The sequence below is a fragment of the Taudactylus pleione genome, unplaced genomic scaffold (assembly GCF_031769625.1).
Source record: "Taudactylus pleione unplaced genomic scaffold, aTauple2 ptg000293l, whole genome shotgun sequence".
NCBI classification, from domain to species: Eukaryota; Metazoa; Chordata; class Amphibia; order Anura; family Myobatrachidae; genus Taudactylus; species Taudactylus pleione.
In genome coordinates, this window is record NW_028284695.1 from 807,426 (window position 1) to 824,311 (window position 16,886).

Consider the following 16,886-nt stretch of genomic DNA (forward strand, 5'->3'; position numbering starts at 1 on the left):
CCTTTGCTGAGCCCTCTCCTTCATCACCTTAAACCCAGCATAGGCGAGTAGAACTCTATACCGATAGGGATCCATTAGCACAGAATGCCAGATAGAAAACACTTTGTTGAGCCAGGCAAAACAAAGTAGAGCACAATTGCAATCTACAGCATTCAGCAGGTATACACCAAGCCTCACTAGTCACACAGCAGAAGTGCACAGACCTAAAATGGCTCCCGCTACTTAAGCCCACCCCTTATTTAGATTAATTTGAAAGCTAGCAAATCCTCGTGAGGTGTTTGGTAACCTATCGATTTATCATACACGATCTCAAGATTTGGATATCGGATATGATGCATGATAGATTGTGAGATTATGGGTCAAATTGGACACTTTTTGCACCAAATCGTGCCCACGACTACCGGGGAGCTGCCGGAGAAAGTTCAAGGGCAATCGGACACGATATTGCATAGTGTGTAGGCACCTTTAGATGCAGGGTAGATGCAGCAGCAAGGTGTACATGAAAACATTTTAAATGTTGGCAACTGCGCTTCAAGGTGATAGACTGATTTGATTATATTCAATTTATTGTTATGAATATATGTTATTATTGAGATGATTTAAAATTTCTTTGTTTTTGACTCTGCTTTCAGTTACTGAATTGATATGTAACATATATTTTTTATATTGTTTTTTTTGTATATTGTATACGGTGTTTCAATAAAAAGAAAAATTGAAAAAAAAAATGTTGCCAACTGCTTCTTGTAGTTCTTATTTCTATCATTTATTGCCACTTTAACAGCCAGTTTATATTTTTCTGTAGACAAAAAAATAAAAAATTGGTAATTTGGAAAAGCTTAGCTAAACAAAAGTAATAGTAATAGGGACAGTCTATAAAAACCACCTTGTGTTTTATCCATTTTTTATTTAGAAAGTGTAATATAAAGTTTGATAGATTCAAGTGCCCACTTAAGGTACACTTACTGCAAGCCACCCCATAAATCCCTATCCTCTGACCTATGTGGTTCTCTATGGTTTCAACTCCTTTGCAGCATGCCATGTACGAGTACAGTCATTGCAATCATCTCTACAGAGCAGAGGTTCCCATACATGGTCCTCAAGGCACCTCAACAGCTCAGGCTTAAGCTTTAAGCCGCATACACACTAGACGATTTTTATGGACGATAACGATATTGGTCAACGATATATTTTGTTCAGTGTGTATGCATTAAATGAGCATCGATGCTCGCTCCTGTGGTTCGTTAACAATGGGGTCATTCAGACCCACTCGCGAGCGGCAGTACGCTCGCAAGTGGGTCGATGTTCCCCACTGCGCATGCGCACGACAGAGGGAGCTCCGTCGTGCACATGCGCGAGACCCGGCGAGCTACGGGCTTTCCATCGCTCGGGGTCTCGCACCAAAGGGGGCGTGCTGTCGATGTTGATTGATAGCATGCCCCCTTTGGTGGGCGTGCCTGCCAGACGGAGGCGTTCCCATGGGAACGCCTACCGTCTGAAGCCGGACCCACTGACATCGCTAGTGATGTCAGTGGGAGTGATTTTGGCTCCGATAGAGCCAAAATCACTCCTGGCCTTGCGGCTGGGAAACCCGACTGCAGGGTTTCCCTCGCAAGTCCGATGGTCGCGATGGTCAAGACCATCGCGACCATCTTTTTGCACGCTCGTATATGCTGTGGGTGGTGACCCACAGCTATACGAGCGTCCTGGAGGACGCTCCATTTTAATGGAGGAGGGCCCTGATTCAGAGCGAGCGCTCTGGTCAGAGCGTCCGGCTCTGAATCAGGGCCAATGTCTTTTGTCGTCCATACATGCAGGACAATCTGACTATATCGTCAAGAATTGCCTGTTCAAAGACGTAGCAGGATATCTTTCAGTGTATACACCCAATAACGTTTGTCCTGCACTACAGAAAGTTCAAGGGATATCTTTCACCAATATCGTTCATACAGCACATCGTCTAGTGTGTATGAGCCTTTAAGGTGCATACACACGTAACGATTTTTTTAACGATTTGTCGATAACGACGTTATTGTTAAATCGTTCAAAATAATTGTTCAGTTTATGAGTTATAACGATGAACGATAATCACAAATGCGCACTACCGTTTGTAGTTATCATTCATCATCCATTTCAGTCTGTCCAACATGATGATTTTCATTAAGGGAAGGAACATTGGGCCTGATTCAGACCCACTCGCGAGCGGCTGTCCGCTCGCAAGTGGGTCGATGTTCTGGACTGAGCATGCGCACGACGGAGGGAGCTCCGTCGTGCGCATGCGCCAGACGCGACGAGCGAAGGAAAGTCCTTCGCTCGTTGTGTCTGATCAAAGGGGGCGTGCTGTCGATGTTGATTGACAGCACGCCCCCTTTGGTAGGTGTGCCGGGGGCGTGCCTCCCTGACGGGGGCGTTCCCACGGGAACGCCTCCCGTCAGAAGCCGGCCCACTGACATCACTAGTGATGTCAGTGGGAGTGATTTTGGCTCTGATAGAGCCAAAATTACTCCGGAGCTTGTGGTTGAAAACCTCAACCGCAGGCTCCGGCTCGCAGTTTCGATGGTCACGACCATCGCGGCCATCAAACTGCACGCTCGTATAGCCTGTGGGTGGTGACCCACAGCTATACGAGCGTCCAGGAGGACGCTCCATTTTCAGGGAGGCCGGCCCTCATTCAGAGCGTGCGCTCTGCTCAGAGCGTACGGCTCTGAATGAGGGCCATTATTCGTTCATCGTTCAAAAAATCGTTCATTACACTTCAAAAAATTGTTCACTTTTTCAAGGGAAAATCTGACAAAACATCTGACAGAAAATCGTTGGTTACAAAATCGTTACGTGTGTATGCACCTTTAGAGATATCCATGGTTGAGCACAGGTGGTTAAATCACATTGACTGAGGTACTAATTAAGTCACCTTTTTTTAGGAGTGGCCTCCTGGCCGTGACCACCCACAGCTATAGCGAGCGGCCATGATGATGGTCACGATGGTCAAGACCATCGGGCTTGTGACGAGACCCTTGTGGTAGGGTCTCGTGGCCACAAGCCCCAGAGAGCTTCTGGCTCAAATCAAGCCGGAAGCTGGGGCCGCCCACAAATGGCAGGATTTTGCATGGGAACGCCTCCGTTTGTGAAGACCCCCCCCACACCTACAAAATGGGGCGAGCTGTCGATCTACATCGACAGCCGCCCCTTTTGTTGTGAGCCCCGGAGCGAGCGCTTTTTGCGCTCGTTCCAGGGCTCGCGCACGCGCAGTGTGCACACCGCGTGTGTGCACTGGGCCACCATCGACCCGCTTGCGAGCGCAATGCGCTTGCGAGCGGGTCTGAATCAGGCCCCGAGTTTGGGAACCTCTGCTATAGAGTGGAATTGTTTGTTAAATGTAACTGATACATTGATAACAGTGATGTGAGGTAAGGCAGGTTTGCAGAGCCTTTCCTGTTATACCTAGGTATACTCCAAAGCTTTGACTATAAAAATTATAAGAAAAAAATTAAAGAAAATATAACTATTTTTTTTGTATTATTGTAATAATTTTTATAACTCTAGAGTAAAAAAGTCTATGGCAGGTGAGGCACTGCCTTCCCTGTCTATCTTTTCCGCACATCCCTGATCAAAACGCAGCAAATTCACAGCACTACAGTATATACTGCTGCATCTTTGTATAATACCCACATGAACCCTCGGGTTCATATATGAATCTGTAAATCTGCTCTGATACTAGCCAGTGCCTCCCCAGCCATTTACCTCACCGCACGTCACTGAGTAATAATGTATTTAATAAAAACAGCAATCATGTGCAAACAAAGTTCTGCCCAGGCTTATATGGTCTTTCCTCAAATCTAGACCTGACCACAAATTAAGAATGTAGGATATAATAAATATTTTATATGTTATATACACATAATAATATTTTGCTCTGTCTTTAAATAATCTAGGATATAATAATAATTATTATATACTAATAATATTTAGATGTGTCTGTAAAGGATAATCCTTTTTAAAAAATTCCCTTGTTAGGTAGTGTTCATCCCACTAGTAGTTGTTAGCACCACTAACGCCTTGTAAAAGGTGCTAGCCCCCGGCCTTTGGAAGCATTGAGAATGTTGTAGGACAAGCCAAGCTTAGTGCTGTAAGTCTCAGTCATAATTTTAAATCTGAAACTGCTTTGTGCTGGTATACGCTAATGTGGCATCTGATTGAATAAATAGGCACTAACTAATCAGAATATCACCCTTCAAATTTTGAGTCTCAGATGTCCAGTGCCATATTGATAATGTGAGCATTGGGCAGATGACCAATCATGAGTCACCAAAATTGTGACCAGGTATGAATTGCATTACTTTGTGACACACAAGATCTCAGAGCAGCATGTAAAAGGACTCACCTGTCACAAAGTAGGATCAGGTCACAGATTCCTTGTTGACAATCAAGGATAGTACTGGTAGAACAGAAACACAGCGTCTTACAGAACTCGTTATAGTCACCAGGGATCCCCTGCAAAGGAGATGAGCTTTGCTAAAGGGAGTCCACAGGTTGTGGCCTTCAGCTGTGCCCATTGGTGTGGCAAGCTGGTAGTCTAGGAAAGAGTGATGCTGAATCTGCAAACAGAAGAAGGGTCAGGTGGGTCAAGGTCTGGTACACTGAACCATCGAACGGAATCAGAAAAGGCCAAAATAATCAGGAACGCTAGAAGGTGCGAGACTCTGGAAAGCAGGTAAGTGCTGGAGCAAAGGGACCTAATATTCTGGCACTGAAAGGGACACAGTGAGGTTTAAATAGTCACACCTGATTTGAACCAGGCATGTCAATGACGTCAACAATGAGCTAGCTGCAATTATTAATTATCCTTTACTTATATGGTGCCACAAGGGGTCTGCAGCACCTTACAGAGTACATAAACAGAAACCGTATAAACAAAACAGGAAAAAAGTAACATTACATTACAGAACATGGACAAGGGTAATAAACATTTGTTCAGCAGCAGCCACCATAGAACCCAAAAAAGCAGCCGAGTGGCCAAACCCAAGGTTTGGTGCTGTTGCTGGTGGTGAGAAGGTAACAATGGTATAAGTGAGGGAAGGAAAAGCACATGAGGGGATGCAGTCAGGAAGCCGACAGTCGAAATGCCGACTACCGGCTTCCCGACTGTCAAATCCCGGCAAGGTACTAATGACAGGCGTCGAAATCCATTGTAATTTTGTGCTCATACTACATAAATTCAATTTGTATTGCCTTTTCAATTGTGTCACATCTATCCACTTTAATCATTTGTTTAATAACTAATTCCTGCACCCACTACTCACAGACCTCTCCTCCTTTATATATCACTTTTGGAGCTGTGCTCATACATTAGCAGCACTGTTCTTTACATGTATTTTTGAACATTTAACAACTTTAATCCACACTGTCTCTATATCTCACAGCCTACACTCCAGTTTACATCTCACTTATTACCTCGTCCACAGCATGAACACCGTTACTTCAAACAACCCCCATATTCTATGTCCACATAATCCTCTACTTTATCCATCGCTATCCTCCCCCTCTTGTCTCCTCCACTTGCTGTTCCCCCTTTTTTCTCTCATCAGTCTGCTTCCAACCCTCTGCTTCTTTCCCCCACCTCTCCTGTCCCTCCACTTTCAACTACCTCCCTCCCTCCATGGCCTTGTTACCCCACCACTAAGCCCCATTCCCTCCTGGTTCTGTCTGTCACCTCCAGGGCTGCCAAGAGAAATTCTGGGCCCGGGTACTGCAACATCCTGTGGGACCACATCATGTATGGCTGCACCCATTTGTGAGTGGGTCTAGCATGTGAGATGCACCCACTCACAGGAGCATGGCATAGCACCCAGCAGCTGGGACTAAAGTAGTCACTACTGTATTAGGATGGCAGGACAGTCCCATAATAGCTGCATTTTTTGTCAGGCTGTATATAGATGCTAAAATGTAACACACAACAATTAAAGTGCTACAACTTTATTTTGTACATCTCTCATGAAAATAACACAATCTATTTCTGTCATAGAGATAGATGTATGAAGGACATATCCTAACCCACTGCTCCATGCTCCTTCCTCACTATCTACCCCTCTGTGTCGCCCCTGTCTGTCTGCCCTTCCACTTTAGAATGTAAGCTCTCAAGAGCAGGGCCCTCATCCCTCATGTGCTTCTCCTCCCCTTACTTATAGTATAATTTACTCCTAACTCTCCACAACGGCACCTAACACTTGGTTGCTCATGTCCTGCTGCTTGTGTTATGCAGCTATGTTTATAACCATGTCCTTGTCCTGCATTGTTTTGTATTACTATTAACTGTTTTTCTTGTGTGCTCATTTATGTACTGTGTAAGGCGCTGCGGAACCTTTGTGGCGCCATATAAATAAAGGATAATAATAATAATTAGAACTACGCCGGGAGCCCGGCATACCGAACAAAGATAAGCCGGGAAGGGGGGGTAGGTTGTAGGGCTTTTTAGGGTTAGGCACCCCCTGGGAGGGTTAAGTTTAGGCTAGGGGAAGGGCGGCTTAGGGTTAGGCACCCCCAGGGGGAGGTTAGGGTTAGTCACCCCCCCCGGAGACTTAGGTTTAGGCTGTGGGGAAGGGGGGGGGGTTAGGTTTAGGCACTTAGCGGTGGGTTAGGCACTAGGGAGGGAGGTTAGGGTTAGGCACCCCTAAAGGAGGGTTAGGGGGGGGGCAGTAGGGTTAGTAAATAATTACCTTTGGAGCTGTCGTGATCTTCATTGCTGCCGGTTATACCGATCCCCACTTGAGGGAAGAGGGCCCTTCTCATGAGAGCTTACAATCTAAATGGGAGTGGGGGACAGACAGTGAGCAAGGAGCATGGAGCAGAGTGTTAGGATGAGAACAATTAGAAATACCTTTAAGTACTATGCATCTGGCTCTATGTAACAGAACAAGGAGTAGTGCGGAGAGACAGAAAAAGGGAAGCTGAGTCCAGTAACAGCTGGACACAGGATCTGGCATGTGATACCACCCCATCCAACTTGCTTGTTGTAACAACATGAAAGTTGGCTAATTACAACCCTTTTACACCACAGCTAAAACCCGGGTTATTGCCGGGTTGCTGCTAGGGGTAACGGGCCAGGGTTGGAATCCCGGGTTGAGTGACCCGGCAATACAACCCTGGTAGTCTCAAGGATTTAACCCGGAAACGACCCGTGTAACCATGCAGTGTAAACGAGTAACCCGGGTCGTCCGACCCGGGTCCCGTTTACAGGATGGAGCGTTCCGGATTTTCCGGCGCTTGGAGATTATATAATCTCCAAGCACCGGCAGACCAGTTCCACTGCACCCACAGTCTGAAGGGGGCATGTCCCGGGTCTGGCCCAGTTTGGAACCTTGTTTCAAATACCGGTTCAGACCTGGGAATTTAGCGCAAAAGAGGGCAGGAAACCATCAGAAATTGTCAATTGCAAAAAAATGTACTTATAAAGTATTTGTATGTGTTATTATAAAACCAAGGCAGTGAAATGTGTAGTATAAGTAAGATTCTGGTCTGTTCCTATGTGCTCCTATCATCTTAGTTGCCGCTTTCCCTATTCCCATTGTACTCACATGTCTGTGTCTCTGGGGCATGGCTGTCTGTTTCAGTTATGGATACAGAAGTTTGGGTGCATCCATTGGCGTACAATCACACATCCAGGTGCATGCTTTTTGACATCACCCACTGTACTATAAAAGCCTGTAATATCTTTTGCTCGGGTGCAGAAAAACCAGTCTTCTCACAACTAGTGGTCTAGGCCACTTTTATGGTTGTGCTATCTGTTACCAAAATAGCTTGCCCCAGATTGTGGGCCTGATTCAGCAGTGATGTTTGGGAGTCTGCACATGCAGGCCTTCTTTACTCCTCTGCGGTGGTCAGCTTGCTTGACCCCAGGGTCACTCCGCTGGACGATGGTAGCGTAGATGATCCAATGCTGCGTCCAAGGACGCAGCTCGGATCAGTAATGCATGCAGGAGGCATGACACCTTCTGCTGCATTAGTGCTATCGCAGTTGCTAACATGTTAGCAGCTGCGATAGCCTCTGCGTCCTCTGCTGAATCAGGCCCTGACTGCTGCTGATACTGAGGAATGGATCCTAACCTGCCCGTCCCAATCCTTGGCCTTAGCCTGTCTACGTCTCTGTGACTTGTACTGCATCATCACTATCTGTATCTTAGTGGGGTTAACTTGTGTGGCATGACCTAGGAAAGGTTAATACTTACTTCCTTGGTTCCTGATTAGCAGGGTTTCACGGGCCACGCCCGTGTTAAACCCTGCTAGTTACCTGGGTTGGATTGCCGGGTCACTCGACCCGGCGATCCAACCCTCTGCCCTTTTACACCAGGGAGCTGCCCGGGTTAACCCTTCAAAAACCCGGGTTTTAGCTCCGGTGTAAAAGGGGTATGATTCAGTATTTTAGAGTTATCATTGGTAGCCGTAGGCATGCTTGTGCTCGTAATTGAAAAATCTGCAACATTAATTTCCAGTTACTGGTTGCCTGTATGTACTGGGACATGTAGTGCCACAATAGCTGGACCAACTGGTGATTTACCTTAACCCCTATCGACCAGGTGGTTTGAAAAGAACATTTTGAAAAGGGGTTGTACATTTTATATTTATTTGAATTATTTTACACAGTAAAGATTATTAATGTTTCATTAGCGATCTTCTTTAGATCATTATGGGTGTTCTACTTGTTCGAGCTTCACTTTTCGAAAGGCTTTCTCCTAATATTTACAGCTAGACAGAAAGTAGGCCTTATTTTATTGTTTTGTGTAAACTGCAGCCTGTAAGATAAGACTGTCTGCGCTCAGTTGCTCCATCCCATCTTAACTGTTACTGTATGACTGTTGTTGGTCTGTGCCCACTTACTGCAGAAGAATATGGTTTTGTTTTCTCAAATAATGGCAGGAGATAAAGCTAAAAGTGTAGAACAATAAAGGCAGGATGAGATTAGAGTTACAAGTACAGCGTATAGTGATTAAGCAAAGAATAAATAAGAATGTATATTCTTAGTATATTACTAAAACATATTTAAAAACTAGCTGTTGCCCGCAGCTTCACCCACAATGAAATCACTTCTGACAAAAATGTTTTATTATATTTGAGGTGTAGTTGTATTGCTTTTCATAGGAGCCCTGTTGCGGGACAGGCCCCCGTGACCAGCAGCGACTGGTGGCAGCAGCACATTTATCCACCACTCACACCAATGTCACTGTGTGTCCTGTACACAGACTGCTGTGTTAAGGCCCCCATACATCAGAGATTGATTGCAACAATCGTGCAATTTGCAATCGATTGTGTATAAAAATCTTTCCATTTTTCAATCGATTGTGGCAATTCAGCAATCGATTGAAAAAGGGAAAGATTTGTATACACAATCGATTGCAAATTGCATGATTGCTGCAATCAATCTCTGATGTATGGGGGCCTTTACCTGTTCTATTCAAGTGAACCAAAGCACCTCCCCCCCACTCCCTACCGGCCATGGGGCCATCTCTTGCATTGATGTTTCAATTAATTTTTGTTTTTGTTAATGCTCAACTTTAACTTAATAGAGCAGTGGTTCTCAAACTCGGTCCTCATGACCCCACAGTTCATGTTTTCCAGGTCACCTAGCAGGAACTAATTATTTCACTTGCGATTCTGTAAGGAGACCTGGAAAACATGCACTGTTTGGGGTCCTGTGGACCAAGTTTGAGAACCTGTGATCTAGATGAAACAAAGTGCAGGTTATTTCTAGGAGTTTCCACTACAAAATGATGTAGTTTAATGAAAATCTGTTCAGTAGTTTTTGCGCCAACTTGGAACAAACACAGACAGAAGGTTTTTATAATATTAGTATAGATTAACCCTGCCTTCCCCTACTATACCACCATGCATTTTACTCATTAGTTTGTATAGTTGTTTATACTTTTTCTGGGTCTGCCTACATACCTCCCAACTGTCATGCCTTTTGTGGGACAGTCCTGATTTTGGAGGACTGCCCAGAGTCGGCCCTCAGCATAGGCATTCTAAGCAAATGCCTAGGGCCACTGAGATGCCTAGGGCCATCCACAGCTCTTTCCCCTTTAGCACACGCAGGGGGGGTTTCTGTGTACCCAGACCCCCTGACAGACTGGAGAGCAGGCACCATCTTCTTAAGCCCCACCCTTTCGTGGAAAAATTCTGCGGGTCAATCGGGAGGAGGCGGAGGAATAGGAAAAAACAGTGCTTACCCAGATCAGGGAAACAGGTATTTATGCAGCAGTAAAAAATAGGTTTTTGCTACCTCTTGACAATGGTACAGAAAAGGCAATATACTGCGCTTAAATACCCCAGTCAGGACATTAATTCAAACACACGTATAAAAATTAATAGGTTTAATTACCCACACTTATGATCAGAAAAAGTACATAAATTTACATAGACATAAATACAAATATATACACAACCTAATTGAAAATATGTATCATAATGATAACAATAAAGATAGTATTAGTAAATATATATTAAAAAAATACATAGCGTTGATCAGACTCTATGTATGGGAACAGTTTATTACTTTCCCAAACAGGAAAAAATCCCCAATCAGGGGTCTCCTGAGTAAAACACAAAATCACAATTTAATTCAGTTTATTTGTTAAATTGTGCACTGATGCATCAGATGCGATACATATTATGTATAGGAAAAAATTAGTCTCATGTATCCAATGAAATTATTGCACTTTGTATCCAAAATAAGATCCTCACTCGTCACAAGTGTTATGACAAGTATACGGCAGTCCACCTCAAAGCATTCATATAATCATTGTCAATTTTATTTCAACATTTTCCCAGCACCCCAGCTAGAAATGTAGGTCTGGTGTATTACTGAGAGTTTTACTACTTGCCGTCACCTCTCATCAGCGGCCTCAGGCGGCGTCGGTAGAATGTAATACCTGCACTTGAAGGGAGTACCTCAGTGGGATAACACTCCCATATGCCGTCAGTCTCTATAGCCACGTAGGTCCCCAGATTATTAGATCAATAGACGGTTTGGCGCTGGTAATAGGTGAATGCTGAGGATCAATCAGGAGGAGGCGGAGCCAATATGATGTAATTCCATTAGAATCGCATCATTTGGCTCCGCCCCTTACGATTGACCCGCAAATCGCAGTATTTTGACACTAGGGGTAGGGGCTTAATGTCATTTTGCCAGCCTGCCAGGTCCCATCCTTATCAGGTCTACAACCCGCAGCTCTGCAAGGTGTGTGTGTAATGTATTTGTGACATACAGTACAGTAGATATGTGTGTGTGTGTAAGGTATGCGTGATATATGTATATGTATGTGTGTGTATGTATATATATATATACACAGTATATATGTGTGTGGAAACCCCCCTGTAAAAATCCTGCGTTTGCCCCTGCTGCCCCCCGCTGCCACGAACATGCGCTGATACCATTTCTTCCCCATATCAACACTTAATACATCTACCCCAGGGTATAAAACTAGGGTAGGTTTCAGTCTTTTCATAGGGAATCAGTATGAAATACCAACAGCTGAAAAGCCGCCGGTTCTCATTCCAACGCCTAAACCTAACCGTCCCCTCTCCCCCCCTAACTCTAACCCTCCCCTCTCCCCCCCCTAACTCTAACCCTCCCTTCTCCCCCCCCTAACTCTAACCCTCCCCTCTCCCTCCCCTAACTCTAACCCTCCCTTGGTGTTGCCTAACCCTAACCTCCCTAGGGGGGTGCCTAATCCTAACCCTCCCCGGGGGTGCCTAATCCTAAATCCCCCCGGGGGTGCCTAAACCTAACCCTCCCCCCACGGCTAAGAGCTAACAATCCCCACTTGCCTTCATTCGGGATGCCGACCGTCGGGATTTTGTCGCTAAATATAGGTGTAGGTATTTTGCCACCTATCTTTAGTCCTGTGTCGGCCTTCCACCGTCAGGATTCCGACGGCTGGCATTCCGGGCGGCGGAAATATAACTACATCCCTTTCATAGATGTCATATAGTGTGTTTTCTCACTGAAATGCATGTTATGTCCTCTATAGCATTGTGTAATAACCTATAGTTTATAGTAGTCATAGGCAACTGGTAGCTTCCCAGCAGTTGTGGAATTGATAGATACAATCACCATGACACGAGGATCCATTATGTGATACTGTAACTGTGATACATATAACAATAGTGTAGAGGAAACCTGTCTCTCCAGCTGTTGTGGAGCTACCGTATTACTATGCTCTGCCATCCAAATGTTTGCAGAGCATCCTGGAATATGTTGTTCTTCAACTGCACTAGAGCCACATATTGTCTATGGGCCTGATTCAGCGGACGTTAATACGATCACAGCTGCAATTTCGCATGGAGCGCAACTGCGAAAATATGCTAGTGCCTGCCAAAGCACAGCCGGCATAAAGGTGCCCACTGCTGCCTTCTCATATCCTTCCAGTGTCTCACTCCTGAGTAAACAGCGGTAAAATGGACATACATCAAGCAGTCACGCAGTATGCACGGCAGGTCTAACCACCCGCAAACACTGTAACTCTCCTCGAACGCAGAGAGCTCATTCTGCGAATGCAATCGCTATGGCTAATTTATGCACGCCCATGAAATGGCGTTTAAATGGTCAGACACGCCTGCGATTATCTAACCCCTCCCGTTACCTCTCCCAAACACTGACCACATAACACTCACTTTGCCAATGGATCGTCTGTGCATACCTAATCGCAAAGCAATCTCAAAGCGTGCGCAGTGAGAATTATATGCATGCGCAATGGCAAATTGCTTGACCTGCGTAAATATCGGCATTGTGTCCACTGCTGAATCAGGCCCAATATCTTTTATACAAACACCAATATGTGTGATCTTCATTATTACTGTTATTGAGTTTGATTAGTGATATATGGTTTTCAGAAATCCAGTGTAATATGTTTATGCATACCAGTAACCAAGACACAATGTTTACCACTATGCAAAACCTCTGCTACAGTCTATAATTATATGCAGTGACTGTCTTTTCCCAAAAGAGATGTAGCAATGATTGCTCTTCATCTCACCTTCAAAGCTCAACACTTGTCGGTGCCTCCTGATATCACTGTTGTGATCTCCAATAATGTTGCTGGTTGATTTTAACACTAGGGAAAGCTATCCTTCCTCCTTAGCCATCATCTCCACTGATCTCATATAAAACATATCTTTCTCCCGGGCTGTGACCTCGTGCTAGGAAACACAGCTCTTCAGTGAAAGCCCTTGATTCCCACCTGCAACTCCCAACTGGATTTTCTCATTGCTAGTACATCATCACAGCCATAAATAGAACAGTCTGCACAAGACAGGAATAATTGGTGGGAACTAATGCAGACCAGCGAAGTTTAAGCTTTCAGCACCAAAGGGAGCAAGCGGCATTCGCCTTCTAAATGGATAATGAGAGATTTTGAAGAACTAATATTGGGCTCCTAGTACTAACGTGCATAGGGTGCAGCTGAAGGGCTGTTTGCAGGAGCCAGGTGACCTCACAGTGGAGCAGATTTCTTTGCAAGGGGAGGTGTATGCATATGAAGTCACTGCTGGTGCAGCATGTTTTTCTCAGGCAGGTAAACACTAAGCTATAAGAAAGCCAGGCAATGTAGCGTGTCTGTGAGTGTGCTGATAGCTCCTGCTCTGTGATTTACTGCTGAGGATGAGAGGGGGGTGTGCACACAACTGAGACATCAGAAGCAGAACAAAAAAAAGGAAAGCTAGTCCTTACAGTCACATCTCCAGCAGTCTCATATCATTTAGCTGCTTCCTGCATTTATTCCAAGTTACCTTCAGCCCTGCAGCAACAGCACGGTGCCAGCTACTTTGCCTGCTGTGCCATTTCTGGTCCTGCAAATAAGGTGACCCTTAGACCTCCAATGGAGGGGCTGTAGTGGGGAGTGTTAGCATTCTCCCTCCTGTATTCTACACATAGGCTGCAGTTGAAGGTGAAATAGGGAGGAGAGATGATGTGTAGATCCCACTTCATATGTGGGACTGAAGACCTGTATTAGGTATGGGGTGCAGTCTGCAGCATTGGCTGATTGATGTGTACTCCAAATGATGCTGGCTTCTTCTCGTGGCCAACAGGACTTCCATACACTGCAGCAGGGTGACCCTGGGAAACAGAATGGCTAAGGATGTCTTCTGAAGTAGAAAGTGAAGCAGCTGCTGACACCCCAGCAGATACAACTCCAGGTGCAGATACAACTACACAAGAGGTGGATGTGAGAGAGGAGGTGAGCAGTGAAGGTCATTGATAGCAGAGGGTAACTACAAATATTGTATTGTGTCTCACTGATGTAGCTGTACAAACTGTGCTCTTTTATTTTGTTCATTGTTTATTAGAGTAAGGAAACATTTGTAGATTTCTCATCGTCGGTTCTGTAACTTCTTCAATACAAAAAGTTGCCAATGACGAGACTCCGGCAGATTCCAGCAGAGCAGGGGTTAAGTAACCAGTAGTACAGCGCACAGGCTGCAGTGCTTAGCACCCTGCCCCACTGATGAGAGACGTGGAGCATCAATGTGCTGCTATGAGATAAGGCTGACACCCAGGGACTACTACAGAGCTGCAAATGAAACAGCCTACCAGCACACATGCAATGCAGAACCTTGCGGGTCATATTATTTTCCTGCAGGCTCCCACCCTTCTGTGCCAAGCACAAAGCGCTGAGGAACAGTCTTAGCGACAACAGTCCTTATCTCTGTGTCAGTGTTGCATTGAACGCTTTGCAGGCAGGACGATTAAAACACTGCAGTCCTTCCCAGCTCTCCACTTGTTTATTCATTCATGTCAGTGCGTCTTTGGGGAAAGGTGCTGATGGGCAGAGCAGGGGTTTCAAAGCTTACATCATCACCATTAACCTATAATATCTTCAAGTGATACCACTTAGTGTTACCGTATTGGAAATATTATTTTAAAAAAAATAGTCATTAAAAAAAAAAAGTTAAATTGGGATAAGCCAAGGCTTTCTGGGACATTTTGAAGGTAATCCCACTTTTTTACCAGTACCACAGCATTGGAGGAATGTTGGGAGTATTTTTGGTAGCCAGTCGTGGACAATAGTGTAGGATGGATGAGAGTCCCACAACAGGAATTGTGTACATATTGCATAATTATTATCATATCACAACATTGTTAATACTAAATAAAAAAAAAAACCACCAGGGCTCTCTGTTCCAAGGTTGTATCATGGAAAATCGTGTAGCGTTACATATGTTATGTATATAATTTCATGCCCCAAGACAGTATGATCAGTTTAAATAGATGAAAAGTAAACTATAGCATCCCCTAGAGCTTCTTAGGTTACAGCAGCAGAAATAGGTTATAATAAACTAAAAACTGGATAAGCGCTGCCACTATAAGCAATGGTTTTATGAATTTATTAAAAAAAATTAAAAATCTTACTATGATATTGCTGAGATGTGTCTATGCACCATCTTTTAATTATGATTAAATACAAGTGTTTTCTTGTAAACCATGAATGTGCCATACACCTAGAGATAATTGTGAGATCTTATTGAATATGATTCTTTAGCAAATAGATATCTCATGTGTGCACCTTAAATGTCATGGCAGCATCCTGCTGAGAGCACTTCTCAGTGAACATAGGTATTCTGGTAACTAAGGAAAGATAAGGTAAGGCAGTGACTTGTATACCTTAACGTATTAAAGTTATATTGAGTGCTAATGATATTTCTCTTTTAAGTACGTTACAACAAGTTGCTTACTCATTTTAAACCATTCCAGTTCATAAACAAGATTATACCATATAGATACTGAAAAACTGATTAATATTATCTTAAAGCATTTTCCACCTTTAAACAACCTTATGGATTGCTTCCCTTTGATTTTACTTAATACGAATTGCTTTATATTTCTGTCCTCCTTTGTTTTTATCAATCATTAGCCCACAAACCAGAAGTAGAATAATTTTACAGACCTACATAAAAACTGTATTACCACTTGTACAAAGGCCAGAGCCCCAGGGTCTACTACATTACATGTGAAGCAGAGTGGGTAAGTTAATTTTTGTAACCAACAAAAAAAGGGTTGTGAGCTGTTGGACCAATCGCATGCCTCTTCCGGCGACTTGTGATTGGTTGACACTCCCCCGTCCCTCATATCCCCTGGTAGTTGGCCAGGCCTGTAACAGGAGCCCCAGAGAAAACAGCTGCATGTCCAGGGCTCTGGTGGTGGGAGTGGAAGGGACTGTGCAACCTATTTTATCTGGGTAGTAGTGTAGCTTTAAATTAGTTGTTTGCAAAGGCAGCAGGGCTTAATAAAAGCCATACAGAATTTTGTTTATTGCTCAGCATTCATTGTTATTAGCTAACAATCTTAAGATAAAAATAGAGCATTTCAGGCCACCAATAATTTGGTGTCAAAGGTGTAAATCAAATTGACTATAAAAGCAAATGTAAAAATCAAGACTAACAAACTGTAATTTTTATTTTGTATAAAGAATATAAGAGTAACAGAGTTATGTATTAAACAGAGGCACATGTGATATCACCTTATTAAACCCTATGCTGGAAACCTCAAGAGTTACTAAACAAGGAAAACAGAGGTTCAAAAAGTCAATCACAAGTGAGACGCTGTCTATGGTGCTGAAATGGTGTCTTTCAAATTATTCATTGTCAATTTAATTGTGACATCAAAGCTGAAGACAGAATACCAGCATAAATAGATAAAGCTGCAAGGATTTGTAGGGCACTTATGGGCATCTTAAAACAATCAAAGTGTATTAAAACGAAACAGACCATTCACCATTATAAATATTTTACAGGAATAAAAATATAATTTGATAATGTTACAGGATTATAAGTTTAAAAATCAATTTTAAGATGCATGAATTTTGTCCATTCAATGGGGGTAGCCATTTTTTGGGATGAACAAC

At 43.9% G+C, this 16,886-nt stretch overlaps 1 protein-coding gene across 2 annotated transcripts in view; it reads left to right on the forward strand.

Annotated features, from left to right (window-relative positions):
* The first annotated feature begins 13,496 nt into the window (after positions 1-13,496).
* The window catches only part of LOC148511760 (transmembrane protein 151B-like), a 74,189-nt gene continuing 70,799 nt past the window's right edge, over positions 13,497-16,886 (forward strand). The window contains exons 1-2 of one of the 2 annotated variants that reach the window (XM_088482776.1): positions 13,497-13,559; positions 14,074-14,222. In XM_088482776.1, coding sequence (XP_088338902.1) covers positions 14,124-14,222 — 99 coding nt within the window. In that variant the 5' untranslated portion in view covers positions 13,497-13,559; positions 14,074-14,123. Of the gene's footprint in view, positions 13,560-14,073; positions 14,223-16,886 lie in introns of those variants that run through there. The other variant, XR_015880233.1, reaches the window with a different exon arrangement.